This window comes from Stegodyphus dumicola, chromosome 4 (assembly GCF_044657685.1).
Source record: "Stegodyphus dumicola isolate Sdum_Otavi_A_Nest chromosome 4, ASM4465768v1".
NCBI lineage: Eukaryota > Metazoa > Arthropoda > Arachnida > Araneae > Eresidae > Stegodyphus > Stegodyphus dumicola.
Genome location: NC_140771.1, coordinates 83,263,449 through 83,282,120, shown reverse-complemented (window position 1 = coordinate 83,282,120; position 18,672 = coordinate 83,263,449). Strand labels below are relative to the sequence as shown.

The 18,672-nt window shown below is 30.7% G+C and overlaps 1 protein-coding gene across 2 annotated transcripts in view; it reads left to right on the top strand.

Moving 5' to 3' along the window:
* LOC118196875 (INO80 complex subunit D-like) overlaps window positions 1-18,672 on the top strand; it is a 165,096-nt gene that overhangs the window by 126,400 nt on the left and 20,024 nt on the right. For both annotated transcript variants that reach the window (XM_085815138.1, XM_085815137.1), the window contains one exon: window positions 13,148-13,285. In XM_085815138.1, coding sequence (XP_085671264.1) covers window positions 13,148-13,285 — 138 coding nt within the window. The remainder of the gene's footprint in view (window positions 1-13,147; window positions 13,286-18,672) is intronic.

Genomic DNA, 18,672 nt, shown 5'->3' with positions numbered 1-18,672 from the left:
CACATAATCTCCATAGAACAATCCCTGACGTCTGTGTGCTGTGTGAACATCCTTGCAGATTAGGTTCACGTATTCAAAACAACAGTATTTTCAGCGGGGGATGGTGTTTACCACAGGATAATGCACCATGGCAAGTTTCAAATTGTCAGGGAGTGGTTCGAGGAACATTCCAGTGACTTTCATGTGTTAGCCTCCAAATTTACCTGACATTAATCCAATAGGGCATTTGTGATCCCACCTGGGAAACCAAATTTGTGCTGCCACACTATTCCCTTGCTATGTGAGGGAATTGCAGGACCAGGTGGTGAGCACTTGCTACCAGATACCTCTGACTACTTATCAGCACTTTGTGATCAATGCCACACCAGGTGCTATCAGTTTTAAGGGCTAAAGGTGGTCCTGCATGTTATTAACAAGGTGGTCATAATGGTAATGGCTCTTTGGTGTAAATATACATGGTATTATGTATAAGAAATTTTTTGTACAAAGAATATATTTTTTATTAAAAAATGTTTCTGTAAGCAGTTTCTCAAAGCATATGTTTTTAAAGCATAAAATCATGTTCAAAAGCTTTGAAGTATAAAATGCCTTTGTTCTTAAAGTTCAGGGTTTGTACAATCCTGAAAAGTCCTTAGGTTTTTTTGAAAGCGATTTTTGTTCCTTGAAAGTCCTTAGTTGTAGTCAAAATCCATAAAAGGTCCTTAATTGTACTCATTTGACATTTTTGTCTGACTGTAAGTGCCATTTAAGTGTTAATTAATATTTTTGGGGAATATTTTTGGTGATTCATTAAGAAATATATATTGAATTATTTGAATTCTTCCCTACTTCTTAATATGAACAGGTGTGATTCTCGAATTTTTGGGCATGATACCCTGCTTCTATTGGAACATTAATATTTTTAAATTGTTTCTTTTTTAAAAAATGAAGAATTCATAAAATATTATGTCAAAACAACTTTTCCTTTTTGAGATATGTTTTCTTTTATTGTGCGGTGCTTTATTTAGCAACTCATCAACATTTTGTATATAAATTTTTTTTATTTGGAAGTTTGCTCATTTTTTGATATGATATATTCAATGATAATTAATAAAAGTAATGATAATTTATTAAAACTGTAATTAAGAAATATCATTAAAGCCAGAACATTTTTATTTTTTCATGGCAGGTTTTAAAATGTCATTACTTTCCATTTTGAATTTAAAAAACTATTTTGATTTTGAAAAGTAAATTAGATAACAAATGCTATATAACACAGTTTCCAAAGCACTTAGCAAAAACGAAAAGGCTACTTAGTTATTTAAAAGTTAATTTCATCTGTCTTCTTTCTTTCTTAATTTTTCATAAGAGTTTTTTTCCCTATGTAGTTGTTAAAGAATATACAAACGTATGTCAGTTTTCTCTTAGAAATTCCCTTTATACTTTTCATTTTTAAAATTTTTTATTCAAAAATATTTTGGCTTTTTGCTTTTCAAAGTGGTATATTTTTTGGACCTTGCACCATGGAAGGTTTACAAGGATGTGAAATAGAAAAATGTAATAAAATGAAAAATGCTTTTATGGCATTAATGCATAATAAATGGGTTTTATAGGGAATTCACAATGAATGTTTTCTATTTTTTGAAGAATTTTTTTAAGAACTGTGAAAATTAAGTAATTTAAATTTTCTATTTTTGATCCTAAAGTTTCTCTTAACATGTTTATCTTCACTTCATTTTCTCACCTTTTCACTAGACATTAGGTGGAAAATTACAAAAGTGATTCTAATCTTTTCACATGGACATGCATCTGTAGAAGTGAATTTTTCTATTATTAAAGAAATTGAAAATGCATAATTTAAGCATTGCACCATATATGGGTAGGCATTTTGCCACCTGGTGTAATCTCTGTAGGTTCTGAATTGGTTCTCCTTGGATCCTACCCATTGTCTTGCCTTAAATTCTAAAAATTTTGTTAATCTCTTATTCCTAAACTTTAAATTTTGTTGCTCAGTGCCTTACTGACTTCTAAATTCTCCATAATTGCTCTGGCCTTAGATTATTTTACATTTATTTTCAAAACTCATATTATTAAAGAAATAAAATTAGCAGTTTCTTCTATACTTTCTAAGTTCTTTAGAATAACATAAATCTTTAATTAAATCTGAGAATTCTAAAATAAAGAGAAAACTCCTTGAAGAAGATATTGATTTTATAAAAGAGAGGAAATTATTTTTCAAAGGTGCATTGTTGAAACATTGACAAATTAAGAGAAGAAGCAGAAATTAGTTGAAGCATTGATTTGTTTATTGAGACAAATAAACTTAGAAAATATGCTAAAGAAAAGAATGATGATTAGCTGAAATATCTGGGAATCATAAAATCATAAATATTTTGTTGTAAGTTGTGGTTACAAAATGTATTCGTTTTGTAGCTTTTTATGTGTAATTATCTTAATATAATTTCAGAATCAATATCATAGCATGAATATGTAGAACAGTACTTTGAGTCATGTTTTGGTCAACATGAGCATTCTTGTCACCTAAATTTTTGCATTTTCATAGAATTCTTTGACTGATTTTCCAAGTTCCTGCACTGTAATTTTTTTTTTTAATATAATTCAAAATATGGCTTGCAAAAAAATTTCATCAAGTGATAGAATGTATGTTCCTGATGATATTTCTGATACTGTAAGTGAATTCATTATTTAGAAGATAGCAACACTGAAACAGATTTATATTTCATGACTGATCTCCAGATAGTGATGAATTTGAAAGTGATTCAATAACTGTTCTAACCTGTATTGCAGTGGTGCAAAATAGATATGAAAAAAATTCCACTAGCTTTTCAAAAAGAACAACCAATTGTAAAAATTACAGCTTCTGGAGTTTTGCATACAAATGGTTCAGCAACGTATCCAAAATTTTTCAAATGGAGATATATGTAGTACACCTGAAAGACCTATTTCTGCTTTCAACCATCCAAGATTGATAGCTCGTCAGCTTCACAGACATTGTGCTCCAGGAAAGCCTCAACTAAGACTCCCTCTCCCTCCCCCCAAAAAACGGGGGAGGGCAAAGAAACACAAATGCAAAAGAATGTGAAGTAGGACTTTGCCTAGAACATTACTTTGAAATTACCAAACTGAAATTAATTTCTGGTGTAATTTATATAAATATTGATTATTTTCCAAAATCGGGACTTTGGCGACTCGGAATTTGGGATTTTTCCGGATAGATATTAAGTCATCAATTTAAATCTAGTAAGGTGATGTGTAGAAAAGATAAAATTTAAAATATTTAGTAGTTAATGAAATAGTGAATCATTTATGACTTAAAAAGAATCAAAAATTTAAAAAAAAATATTTTATTTCTTAATTTATTAAACATGTAAGTTGTTTAATTTGCTTTGTGTTTTGCTATAATTTTTTCTCTTTAATTTTATAGATAGGCATAATTTGTTGTTCATTTACGAAGTTCCATTGTTTGAAGTCTTGTATTTGCCATGTCAAGAATTCCCACTAAACCGTCATTTGAAATTTTCTTGCTTTCAATAATGTCTTCACAATTAATAACGATATTTTCTGGATTTAGGACCAAACTGCAGATTTTGCCATTCATTAGCTGATTAATGATTTGGGGTTTTCATCAGATTCTGCTACATCTTTTATTACCACTTTTCCACATTTATTCACAAATTCCGTTAATTGCAAAATTCTGCTTTTCCAGGATCTGAAAAACCTTCAAATTTGCATCTATCATAATAACTTTAATGAGCATTCGTTATACACCATTGGCAATGTGTTGTGAGATTGGCAATTAAAGGCATGTTGTTCCTCTAAATTTTATCTTGCTTCTATCACACATTGAAAAAGTTAAGCCTGAATTATGTTATTTTAGTTATTTATTATATCTATGCATATTTTCTGCCCTTACCATGGCTGGTGCTAGATATATTGCAGCCCAGCATAATCTATATGGGTCTTAAGTTCTGATGCCAAGGATCTCATTAAATTCTAGAAATTTTGCTGCCTCTAAATTTTACATCTTAGTGCCTTCCCTGCATTCTAAGGATTTTGGCATTGCTTAATTTTGTTGGTCGATTCTCTAATCCCTAGATTTTGCTGTGCCATTTTTTTGTGCTGTTTTATAGCTTATCTGATTAACAAATTCAATGGAAACAACATTAAATGTACCCTTTTTACCTATGAGTATCATGTACAAAATCTGTTTTTTGCCACATGGAAAGAAATTTCTGTTAAATTTCTCCTTGTCATCATAAAACTCTTCACAGCACAGTTAGCCAAGACTGTAATCAATGCCAAGCATAAAAGGTTACCATGCTCTTTGACATTCAGTAAATATTTTTTTTAAGGCTATGTGAAACATTTCTCAAACTGTCATGTCCTGATAGTCAGCTGTATATGAAAGAAAATAATAAATAAATAAATACAGGCAAATATACAAAAGAAAACTACAATTTTTTTTTTTTTTTTTTTTTTTTTTTTTTTTTTAAATCTGAAACTCTTCAGATTTTTGCATTATGTCCAAAAAGCTCTTTTTAATGTTTTGTGTGTTACCTTTATTTATTAAATATCATGTTTTTTGCAGTTAACCCATAAAATTCAATTCAACCGCAACATCACAAAATAATTTTAAAATGAGCGTATCTTTAGAATTTCTGATACACAACCTCGCACTGGAGATACATGGTTTTTTTTTTTTTTTTTTTTTTTTTTTTTTCTCCCAGTGTTACCATTGCTTGCTTTGAAATTATTGAGTTTCTTACTCAAAAACTCAAATGCTTTACAAAATAGGAAATAGATAATAAAACAAATTCCAAATTTGGCCTTCCAGATGCTCATATTCGGGTGGAGACGTACATTATTCAAAATTTCATGGCTCTAGGGGCCCACTGTTTTATCACAATGCAAGAAACACATACATTTTTGCAGATTCTTCATTATTTAATTTCTTAAAATATAATACAGAGTGATAATACTTGGTGGCAACAATATGAAAAGTGAAATGGCCATTTAAAGATTTCAATGCAGCATGCCAAATGAAATTAATAGCCCTTCTGGGCTAACAGTGGTCAGCCGGGTTTCCATCAGGGAACTAAATTATGTAGGAGGTGTAAAATCAGAGATGTTTTGATGTAGAAAGTTTCAGTTTGAGATGGAAGCCAAGTGAAAGGGCAAGAGCCAATAATTGATCATACTGATTTATACTAATAAATGATTGTTTATTCAGTATGGATGTATTTTATTTAATGCTGAATTGATGAGAATCGGGACTGTCCATGTTTTATTGTGAAAAAATATCAAAAATGCATGCATAAAGCATAGAGAAAAAAATTGTTGCTGATCCAAAGTTTTGGATTTAGATCATTCCAGATATTGGACATCCAAATTTCAGGCATTACACTGTGAAGAAATAAGTGAGCCTAAACAAATTGTAACATCAATGAACATTTTAATGAGAGAGATTAACTTAAACATAGTCGCGTACAGCAGAGAAAAGGTGAAGAAGTAAGAAAGCGTACACATACGCACATAATACACAGATACGTCATCACCGCGCGGATAATGTGAACGGCGCATGCATCAGGAGAAGCGCTCTTAAGCTAAATGTTGTATTATAATTTATGATACAACGTACTGTATACATATTCTATGAAGGAAATACATTTGTATTCTATGAAGCAAATCACAATTTAATCTGCATTTAATTTCAGAATTTTTGTTTTTATAGGATTACTCGTAAAATTAATTTTTTATGGAAACCTGCTGTTATGCACGAAATCTATATTAAAACAGTCTAGATCAGGGGTTCTCAACTGGTGGTACGTGTACCACTGGTGGTATGCAAGCGAAAAGTATGTGGTACGCAAAGAAAAAGTATTTTTAACTATTAAATTCAAAAATGTCACGCAGAAAAAGAAAAATTGATAGAAATTCCCTGTGATTGAACTTAACTGAAGATTTCAAAAATAGTACACTTGTAACTTTTATCTGAACTAAAAAAATAACTTTAAAGGCATTGCAAATAAAGCTATTAAATTTTTATTTCCTTTTTTGCATAACCCATTTGTATGAATAAGGATTTGCTTCCATGTTATATTTAAAAATTAAATGCAGAACAAATTTTAAAGTGGATCCCAATTTCCTGTTAAAGCTAAGTGAAATAAGACCAGACACAAAGAAATTTGTCTGTCTTAAATAGACCCAAATTTTGCACTAAATTTTAAAGTATTGTAACTTAGATTTTGATAATACAAATGTTAACCCATTTTTAATCTAATATATTTTTATGTATGCATATTTAATACACAGGGGTGTTTGTGTCCCGGGGAAACCCCGGAATTCCGGAGATTTTGAACCTTCGATCCCCGGAAATTCCGGGGATCGTCATTCAAAAGGAAGTAGGAATAATAATGAATTATTTATTTTGATCTGGGTAATTTTGTTTGCTTTGAAAGCAGAAAACGCAAGGTCAGTGTGTGTGGTAAAAAATTTTCCTTTCTTTCTCCAAAGGCAGTGATAATGCGTGAAAAAAGGGGAAAAACTTCTTTTTTGTTCTTTCCTTATTGCGAGTTATGACTCATTCCCCCGGTTCTCGGACATTCTCTTCTGGATTCTTTTCAGCAAGTAGGCGCGGCAGAAAAAAAAAGAGAGAGACTTCTTTCGACCAGATGTGCGATCACGTGACTCTGAGTTCAAAGGTCTTATCTCTCCTGGCGTGGCGCCAATAAGTAGAGAAGGGGGATTTTTCGCTGTATTAGCTATTTGTCATTTATCGCTTCTCAACTTTTTTTCCTCCGCTGTGTAAAATTTTTGTTTCATTTATTGATGCACATGTAAATTTTTCGTTTCGTTTATTGAAATATTTTTTTTATTTATGTACGCAAGAGAATTTCACTATGAAATTTCTCAATATAAATAGTGATATTATACAATTAGAAGAAGGTGTCCGGAATGCATTTAGGTGGAATTGGGTTGAACGGAGAGATGGTAATGGGGATACCATCGGCACATGGTGCAAGAAAATAAATGTTGCTGGACAAGCATATTGTGTTTTTTGTAACTCGCTGCTGAAGTATGGTGGGGAAGGATTCAAGGCTTTCACAAATCATTCTAAAACTGTGACACACATAAAATATTCAAAGTGCATTAGACATTCAATGACTTTAAGTAATTATGCTAATTTAAAAAATACTGATGACTTACTGGAGACTGATGCTCGGCCATTGGATATAGTGACAAGAAAAGCACGGCAAGAGGTATTAATAACTTCGTTTATCGCCGAGAATTCTCTTTCTTTCAATGTAGCTCCCAATTTAATTGAACTCTGCAAGCAGTTGAGCCGTGATCAGACAGCACTAAACTCGTTGGAAATGTCCAGGACTACTGCATGTTATAAGATGAAATATGGGCTCGCAAAAACTATTAAGGAAAATATCATTAAAACTTTAAAGGAGACTCCATTTTCTCTAAATTTGGATGAAAGTACTAGCAATGCTCAAGAAAGTATACTGGCAATATTGGTGCAGTTTTATGACAACAATCAAAATGAAGTTGTAGTTCATCATTTTGCATCTCTAAAGATGGAATCTTGCAATTCAGAAGCTGTTTTTAAAGCAGTTGTTAATACTATTGAAGATAATAATATTCCATGGGCAAACTTAATTAGTGTATTAATGGACTCATGTAACACCATGTGTGGGAAAAAAAAAGGGTGTTGAAACCAGACTACGATCAAACAAAGCACCCCACTTATTAGATATTGATGGTGACACATGTCACACAGCTAATAACTGTGCAAAAAAATTTGCTTCATGTTTTGATAGATACTTAGAAGATTTGTTTGATGACATCTATTTTGATATGAAAAGCTGCAGTAAAAGAGAAAATGTTTTCAAAATCTGTGAATCCCTTGCCATTAAAAAACTTAAGCCCTTGAAGAGACCAGACCATAGGTGGGTGTACATTTTATGTGTTTTAGAAAGAATCAAAGATCTGTGGGATGCTCTTATTGCATTTTATTTTCACTACTTGGATAAAACTGATAAAGGGGATTATTTTTATCATGTTGAAACTATATACAATAAAAGAAATATTTCTGCAGCTCAGAAAAAAAACTGTTGAAGGGGTGTATTCTTGCTTGCATTCCTAACAACTCACAAAGGATGCTTTAGCTTGGAAAAAAAAAGAATACTGAATGGGTTATTTGTTATGCAAAACAAAACTTTATTGCATATGACATTATATTCAGCAGTATTACCAGAGTTCAACACATATATTAAATTATTTGAAACAAAAAAAACCAATGCTTCATTTAATACATTCCAGTATTTATAAATTGATGGCAAAATTTTTCTCTTTTTTTATGAAGCCAGAAAATATAGAGTGCACATCTTATAATGATTTATTAAAGGTTGATGTCACAAATCCAGAATTCCATCTACCTAGCAAAGTAATATTTACTGGTGCAGAAGCTTCCACTCTCCTGAAGAAATTATCAAAAAATCATCCAATAGCAAAAGAATTCCAAATTTCTCTGATGAAAGCTTATACTAATACAGCACAGCATATGAAACAGAAATTACCCCTTAAAAATTCATATCTAATTAGTTTTACAGCATTAGATCCAGAGCTAAGATGTAAAACCAGTACAATATTAGCTTTTGAAAAATTATCATCTTTTATGTCCCATATTTTTAGTGATAATGAAAAGTCAAAAGAAGCTGAAATAAGGTTATACCAGAGTGATATTGATATCACCAAAGAAATGCTCTACACATCTGATGAAAGTGGAAATCAAGTCAAGTGTACAATTGATAAATATTGGTCTAAAGTTTTTAATTTAAAAGATGATTTCACAAATGATTATAAGTATCCTACATTGGCTAAATTGGTCAAAGCCTGCCTTAGCTGCTTCCATGGCCCATTAGTGGAAAGTGCATTCAACTTAATGGATACACTTGTCACTGACTATAGAACCTCTCTTAAGATTGATTCCCTAGATGCAGTGCAGACTATTAAATATGATTTAATGGCTTCTAAAGAAACCTCATGTGAAAAATATGGTTCAAAAAATCCAATGACTGGTCCAATTCACAAAGATCTCTTACTGAATATGAACAGAAGTTGGAAAACATATCAAGAGCACTTAAAAACATGTATTGCAGATGAGTCACCTATAAAAGTCTCTGAAAAACCTTCTACATTAGCAGAAAAGCAAACTGCTTCTACCTCTGCATGTGCAGTTCTCGAGGAAATTTCTTCAACTGTAAATGAGGAAAATAAAAGTCAACCTTCCTGCAATTATGAAGTTTCCTGCAATTATGAAGTGTTTCTTCCTGCAAAAGAAAGACAAGCCCACAAACATCAGAAAATAAAAAAAAAGCAGTAGAAATTAGATAATTTTTTTAAAGAATTAATTCAGGTAATTTAAAATATTTACATAAAATGTAGTAGTTTAAATGTTTGAAAATTTATGGTTATTAATTTTGCAAAAAAAGTAATTCATTGAACTTTTATAATTAAGTCATTCAATACTTCATAATTGTAATTTTACATTTCTCTCCCCCCCCTTCTCGAAACTCCAAAATGTCGGTAGTAAGTCCGTAAAAGTGTCAGGGATTTTTTGGGGTCCCACAAACTCCCCTGAATACAAATAAACAATAGTTTGTGCAGATGGCAAAATATATTTATTTTTGATATTTCTAGTGGAAAATTGAAAAATAATCATTGTAGAATGTAGCGGTGGTACTTAAGTTTTTCAGTTAGATGGTACGCGTTAGTCTAAAGTTTGAGAACTGCTGGTCTAGATTACAAAAATTTGCTACATATTTTAACTCTCAAGTTCATGTAGATTTAAAATATGTAATAAAAGATATGCAATTTTTTAAGCGATTTTGATTTAAAAAAGTGAGCAGTCAAAGGATTAATATATATTCCATGGGAAAATGTAATTTAACTGGATATCAAAACAAATTTTAGTGATTAAAATTTTGCGTATAAAAAGAAAACTAAAAGCTTATTTACTTGGCTGCCGCATTATTTTTTAGATTATTTTTCATTTCTATTATTTCAATTGATAATTCTGGGAAAAGTATAGCACACTATACCCAAATCAAAATATCATTACATCCTAAAATAAAAGTTAATTAAAAGAACTGCTCATCATACTTTTTTTAATTTTATAATTTACATTTCCGTCAGCGTTTTTATCTTGCCTTTTAATTCATTGTCATTTTGAATGCGTAATTATTATTATTATTTTTTAATTTAATTTTAAATGATAGAATCTGTAATGAACTGAATGTTGGAAAAGTATGGTGAAAGCAGAAAAATAAGAAATCCTTTTAAAATATGAGGCCAAATAGCATCCTCAGGTTCTCTCCAGGCTGAAATGTTAACCTACTGATGACCTAAAAATTTACATAAAATGTACCTAAAAGTTACTATGTTATTGTTCATGCAAGAATGGTAAAGCCTCACTCCTGAGTAGGGCTAGTTTTGAAAAGAAAGTAGTGCTTTCGCATAAGAAAATCAACAGCAGAAGTTAATTCTTGTTCACTGAGAATCGCAGATGTGCAAATGTGTGACTGAGTGACTTATTTATAAAATTCATGCCATTAATAAAAATGTATATTTTATTTCAAGCTTTTATAGTTAAAGCTGATAATTCGTTTTCTTTTTCCTTTTCTTCTTACCTCCCCCCCCTTTTCAAAACTTATTTAAGCAAATATTTTCCAAGTTGTATCCATATTCTCTCTTTTTATATATGTAAACAAATGTTCAGAAATTTCAAATTGAGATAATAAATTATTGAAGTTGTTCAGTATACTGCAAAATTAATTAAATAATCAAGCAAAAAAAAAAAAAAATCAAAAATTAGATCAAGAAAGGGGTCAAAGATAATCCCTTTCTTCTAATTTTTGATTTAATTATTCTCTTTTGATGTATATAGATATCTCTTAATTATAATATTTATATATATATATATATAAATTATAAGTAAAAATTATTAAATTTTCATAAAATGCTATGAATTGAGATAATAAATTATTGAAGTTGTTCAGTATACTGCAAAATTAATTAAATAATCAAGCAAAAAAAAAAAAAAAAAAATCAAAAATTAGATCAAGAAAGGGGTCAAAGATAATCCCTTTTTTCTAATTTTTGATTTAATTATTCTCTTTTGATGTATATAGATATCTCTTAATTATAATATTTATATATATATATATATATAAATTATAAGTAAAAATTATTAAATTTTCATAAAATGCTATGAAATTAATTAGATAATAATATAAATTAAATTCTACATAGTGGCAAACTTGCTAACAGAAACAGGTTAGGTTAGGTTATTTAATTACGGCAAAGCCTCGAGGGCTATCTGCCTAAGGGGAGGGATGCCTTCGTGGAGGACTTTCTAAGGGAAACTGCCTCATATACACGTTACACATAGGGAAAAACAAGAAAACACCCATGCAGCCAGCTTGTTCGCGAGATTCAAACCTCGGACTGAACTACCAGTGTTCAGCGACTTTACTGCTTGGCTGCTTTAACACTAACAGAAACAGGAACAAAGGCAAATGAATACAACAGTATTCATATAATTTTAAACAATAAATAAATAAATATTAGCAGTTTAATATTCTTCAGTCTTTTTAAAGAACCATCTTAAATAATTTTCAACAGAACCTTGTTTCTGAATTTTATCTGTTTTTAAAAATTATCCGGTATTTGAAACAAAACTTTAGTAATTAGTAAGTAAATTAAACAAAACCAAATTAAAGACCAGTAAAAAAATTAAAATTAAAAAAAGAAACACTTTTCTGTAATTGGAACTCAGTCATAATCTGCTCCATGGCACAAGATAGATAAGAAAGTACAAAATCAGTACTAAAAATGATAAATATTTTTAATCAAAAGGAAAATTTACAAATTATAAAAGCAATATTGCAAATGATATGAATATATGTTGCAAAAAATCAAGTGTTTTGTGTAAAATAAGTGCAAAAAAAAAACAAGTGATTTGATAATTAGAAAAATTTTTGATAGGTAAAAATATCCCAAATTTAAAAAAAAGCAAAAATCTGTATTACCTAGTTGGTGTAAATTATAATTTCCAAACAAAGGAAATTGTAATATATAGGTTTATTGCCTCATCTTTTGCTTTGAATTTTACAATTTCCTAAGTTCTGCACTACATAGGATTTAATTTATCTTTATTAACTCTTGAAAGACACACAAATACATGTGTAAGAGCAATGACAATAAGTTAAAGCAGTGCCAATGGGCAAAAATGAGGTCAAAGTAAATAATAAGTGAACATTGTAAGTTCTGTAAAAGTATCTTCATATGAGTTTTTAAAAAGGTGTGTCTGTGTAACTTTTATTTATTATTATTTTTTTAATGCAAAGTGGTGTACTAAAAATGATTAGAAACTGTTAAAAAAATGATTGGCTGATTTTATGCTTGTTTTCTGGCAGGATTTAAATAAATATCAGCAAAGAAAATCTGACTATGTACCTATATATACTATGTTTTTAATTTGTGAACTCATTTAAAATTCCATAATGCATTTAAAATAAATATGACATATTTTCTGTATCTTAAATGGTACTACTGTTTTCTCAGAATTAGACTTAAAAAGCGATCTGTGATATGTATTTTCATTACTTAAGTGAATACTTTATAAAATTTATGTCTGAATCACTAGTAAATGTACATTTAAATGTAAATTTTGTGTACTTATGTAGATAGAGCACAACACTTGAACAATAAAATGTTTGTATATTACGCATGTTTACAACATAATTTGATTAAGGAATGACTAAGGGTTATTTTTTTCAGTAATTTTATATGTAAGTAAGTTTAATATGTAATAATAATGTATAAACAGTGTGCTAGATTTCGTTTTCTGAAAATAATTTCATTTAAAAATTACATGGTTAAATTTGAATTGTTGTGTATTTGAAGTAATAATTTAACATATACATTTATTTTATAATTTGAATGTTATCCAATATCATCGTTCAAATTGTGAAGGCAGAAATCTTGTTTTGCCAAAAGTAAAATTGTATAAATTTTATGCTGTTTATTAATTTATTACATTTTTTTTTGAAATTTATTCTTCTTTTCTGTTGCATAGGTGCTATTGAAAAAACTTTAGAGCTGCCATTAGATACTGCTGAATTGGCAAACCAAGCTACAAAATTATTAGAAGAACACGATTTTACAGAAGTACTAAATAAAATTCCAGATGATGCTTTTAACGATCTCTTTGTTGGTAATGTTTTTAGTTAAATATTTTGGAAGTCTTTCTCTGTTTTTGGGGTATACTATTAAATTTTTTGCTTTGCATGTCAGTTGTTAATGTCAACTGATTCAGCAAAAGTCAGATTAAAAATAAAATGAAAGTATATCTTCATATTATCCATAATTTGTATTATGCCAATGACCATGGAAATTGATTACCATCAAACTATGAAAATTAGCTGAGATCCTGACTAAGTTGTGGCAATCATTCCTGTAAATTCTGAAGGAAGTGACACCTCTTTATTAAATAATAATGATCTACTTCATTTCTGTGCTTCTTAAAAATGGATTTTTACTATTTTGTTATGCCGTTCAAATTTACTGTTAACTCTGTTTTGAACATTGTGAGTACAAATGTCTTTGAATTGTTCCAATTTATTTTAATTTTATTCCAATTAAGTGATTGTTCCAATTTATTTTAATTTTATTCCAATTAAGTGATTGTTCCAATTTATTTTAATTTTATTTCTGCAGATTTCCATATAGTATTGATATACGCACTTTTTTGAGGAAAAGATCCTATACTCTGAAAATAATCTGCTGCTTTCTGTTCTGTAGAAGGCAGGTGCCAAATTTCAATTGATTTTTGAAAAAATCAAGAAAAATATTAACAATGAAGTCAATTTAAATCCTTATTCTTAAAAACTAAACATAGATTGTCAAGAATCAATCGGGGTTGCATGAAACGGGAGCACAGATGCTGTGAGTTGGTTGTTCTTTCACGCTTATTCGCAGTTAGTGCTAAATCACACTGCTTGGAAATGCTTTCACAGTTGACATTATAGTGTGTAAATACATGTAATTTTTCATGCTGCATGACCATTATTTATCTGTTTTTATCCAAGTTGCATATCATACCCATTAATGCACTCTGTTCCTTTAGGACAAGTCACAGATTTTATTTTATTTTATTTATTTATTTTTTTCCAAAATGTAGAAACAAAACAGACAAACAGCAGCTAACTGTTTTCTTCTCAAAAAACTAAACTGACTTAACTGTTATTGATATAAATTGAAATTCAGTTTAAAAATCTGTTAAGTTTACTGATGTGAAAGCAGATCTTATAATACCAAAAAAAAAACACAAAAAGAAATGCATATATCTGATTGTAATGAAAGTTTTCCACCAAAATACATTCTGAATAAAATTGGGTGGGGAAAACATGAAAGCAGTAGCTTAGGTGCAGGTAGTAATCACCACCCAAATCTATGAATTTCTGCCAACTTTTAGGTAGTTTTTCAAAGCTTTTGGCCCAGAAACTTGGTGCCCACTAGTACGAAAATAGATCATCTCTCATTTCGAACGTTCTGTGCAGAATGGAAGATAACACCAGCAAGATGTAGCTGCAGGTCTGGAAAAAGGTAGTCTGAAGGAGCGATGTCGGAGCTATATGGTGGGTGTGGCACAAGATCCCATTCAAGTCCGTACAAAGTCCAGCCGTATCTTGATGTATCTTAAACACATGTAGTATCTTGATGGAATATTATTACCCTTTGCGGAAAAACACAATTCGACATTTTCCCCTGATAACAGCGTCAATATGGACTAGCATCTTGCTGTACACCGTAGTGTCGAGGGTTTTACATTTTTCCAGATACTCTTTGTGGATAATACCACGGCAATCCTACCAGATAGAAAGCGTGATCTCTTTGTTAGTCAAATTTCACTTTGCGACGCTGCTGTTGGGCTTACCAGGTGCAGACAAACCCCTTTCTGACCTGTTTTGTTGGAGTAAATCCACTTTACATCACAAGTGATGATCTGGTCCAGAATTTTGTCCTTGTGTGGATATTTGAGCAAATTAGTGCAGGCCCGAGCATGTCTGTTCTTATCTGCTTGCATCAGCTCATGCAGCAACCAGAGATTATACTTGTACATCAATTTTATGTGATGCGTAGCACGACTAATGGACAGAGCACCTAATGTCTAACTCCTTAGTAGCAAGCTCTCGAGTTGTTGCATGCTTATCTTCTTCCGAAAGTTCTTGCAGGTGGGCTTCATCAATATCAGTAGGCCAGCCAGAGGGCTCTGCTTCTTGAATGTCATAGTTCTTTTTTTTAGTTTCAGTACCAAACCTTCACGGTGTTATATGATACAACATTAGTAATAAAACTGTGCACATGATTTGGTGACATTCTGTAACTGACTTTTTACAATAGAACTAGAAGTAAATGATGGTTCTAAACTTGCAGTGTAATAGTTCCATTTGACACCTTGTACTTAATGATAACCATAATTTTCTTTTCGACTTCACACATTCTTCCAAATGCTATAAATTGTTTGATAAAAGACTGTTAAAACATGATAACACAAACTGTTTGCACAGATGATATTTGCGGTGGCAGGAAACTTTCGTCAAACCCGATACTTATGTACACCATATTCACAAAAGTCCTTTATTTGTTAAACCATTGATCATAGACAGGTACTTCTAATTACAGAAATGTTTAAATAGTGCACATGTTCATGCTTTGGCCTTTTAAATTTAAAGGGAAATAATGTGTAACAGTTATGTAATCTGGTTTTTTGCGCGTTCTCTTGATCCCTTTTATATTTAGGGAAATGTTTTATTTATTATAAAAAGTAGAACAATGAAATTCAGTTTAAAATTGCACTTCATGACAAATGAAATATAATGTCCGAGAAAGATTTCTCATGTTAGTGACAGGCATTTCTCTGCCTAATTTGTCTTAAAAAAAGAGATCTTATTCACCAAATTTTTCAGAATTCTTATTCTAGAAAACACTGGCTGCCTTCAGTATTTTCATATTGCCTACTCGTAACATTAGTGGCATAATTACAAATTTTTTATGAATCAGATCAGTTGTCTGTGCATGCTCAACTGTCAACTCAACCCTCTTTAAAGTTTCATTGACCCCCAGTGTTCAATGAGGACACTCTTGGGAATTCATGGTTTGTTTGTTGCTTGTTGGCATGTGAAATTAAGCTTTAATATTTTTTATCCAGGTGCTGTTCTAACATTTTGCTGTGTTATTAAATTTCTAGGCTTTTATCAATGCTGAAAAGGCCATTTTGGAATTTTGATAATAAGATCATCTGCTGAAATTTGATATAATTATTAATTCACCATTTAGATTTTATAGTTGGCTTTCAGCATGCCATCAGAATTTAATTGCTTATTCAAGAAATAACTCATTGTAGTGTGCATACTTTCATGATACCAAGAAAGCATTTGACAATGTCTAGCACTAGCTTTTGTTATAAGTAGCTTTTCTGTACCTTGATGTAACTTTTCAGAATTTGGAACACCTATTTATTTGTCAGTCACTTCAAACTTATTTCATTTCCCCCGTATTTTGACCTTTGAATATCTTTACGAAGGAGGTGTGTATGTTTCTGTATGTCAGAAGTTCTTAATTTTGGTTTCTGATTTAAGTTTTTCCTCTCAAAAATGGCTTTTCAAATTTGAATTAATTTAAGTGTGCACATATATATATGCAAACTTGTGCATTCACTTAAAAATCACACATGCCTAAAAACAAAAACCCTTTGAGCAGACATCACAAATTAGAAAGTATCTTGCAAAGGGAGAACATGAAATAAGGAAAAGTAAATCCGAAAATAGTACTTAATACTGAAAAATAATTAAAATACTGAAACTAGATTGAACATCTGAAAATAGTATGTTCAGGGTCCGTACAGTCCTTAAAAGTCCTTAATTTTTTCAAAAATGATTTTTGGTCCTTAAAAGTCCTTAATTTTGGCCAAAATGAATAAACGGTCCTTAATTTTGCTCATTTGACATTTCTTATCATTTCTAATGATTGCCATTGTAAGTGTGAATTACGATTTCTCATCAATATGGAATTAAAATCACACGTCTCTTAACCAATCTGTTGGCAGATTTGTGTTGCAAACGATAAAAAAAAAACAATTAGCTACTCGAACGAAAGTATCGGTGTCTGATTGGCTATTCACCAAATCTTTCGAAACAGGTGTTATCCATAAATTTAGGCAGATTGTGACGAAAGTGTGAAGCCGGAAGTTCTTTAAGAGGCGAAAGTGATGATGAAGGTGCTCGAGAAAAAAAAGGGGGATTCTGAAAATATTTGCCAAAATCAGAGCAATTCCAACCTGGAAGGCCACAACCCTTCCGATGCCAATAGGAACGAGATGCCTGGAAAGTGCATTTTCAATAAACTGTGGCTTCATCAAGCTGACTACAAAGACTGGATATTGATGGATGGCAATCCTTAAATGTGGTCTTTGTCTGACACAAATTGAAATTTCTAGAATGGGAGAGTCAGCGCTGAAAATTCACATGAAAATTAAGTTTCGTTTTATCATTTCAATTTGTTTTTACACGGTTTTGCTTAGCTTAATTTCTGTGTTTGTTTCAATTAAGCCATAAATTAATTTTTATCACCTTCTACAGAGTTTATTCTCTTTTACACATACTATATGTATTGGATATCGGGATTATGAATTTATTTCTGCAGAGGGTCTGCTATCGATTTTGCGAGACATCTGTTGGCTCCATTTTGATTTTAGGTCGCCAAGGGCAGATTTGGTAATGCTAGCCGAGAAAAAGTGAAGTTAGGAAATACGTTTTGAAGCTTCAATAGACAATTAAGTATTTGGTTTAAACCTATGTTGTTGATAGTAATGCATAATTTTTGCTAATGGCAATACAATTATTATTTGAAAATAACTAACTAATTAAAAATTTTGTAATATTTTTAAAGCTGAAAACAACTAATTGAAACTAATTTTCCTGAATTAACTAGACGCAAAATTAACTTTCATGAATTACTAAAGTTATTGGGTAGAAGTTTAACTGAAAATATACATTCCGTATTATTATATATATATATATTTATACGGTACAAAGTCCGAGGTCTGGACTCGTCGGGACTTCGGCGATCCCAGATTTGAGATTTTTCCGGATATTAGATCATTTTAAATCTACTAAGATGGCACATAGAAATTATAAAATTGAAAATATGAAATCGTGATTTATGAAATAATGAAGCATTTATGATTTAAAGGGTATCAAAATTTACAAAAGAAAAGAGCTTAATATTTATATGTTTACTTTATTAAACATTTCTTTCAATGTGAGTTGTTTGATTTGTTTTTTCTGCTAATACTTTAGACTTATACTATAGACATATAATTTCTTGTTCAGTTATTAAGTTCCATTGCTCAAGTCCTGTAATTGCTATGTCGATAATTCCGAATAACTTGTCAATCAAAATTTTTTCTCGTTCAGTAACCTCTCTGTTACTTTCTTCACTATCGGTAGCTGTATTTTCTGGATTTAGAACCATAATACAAATTTCGCCCTCCGTTATTTGATTGATGAGTGGGCATTGTCATCGCAATGAAAAACTTCT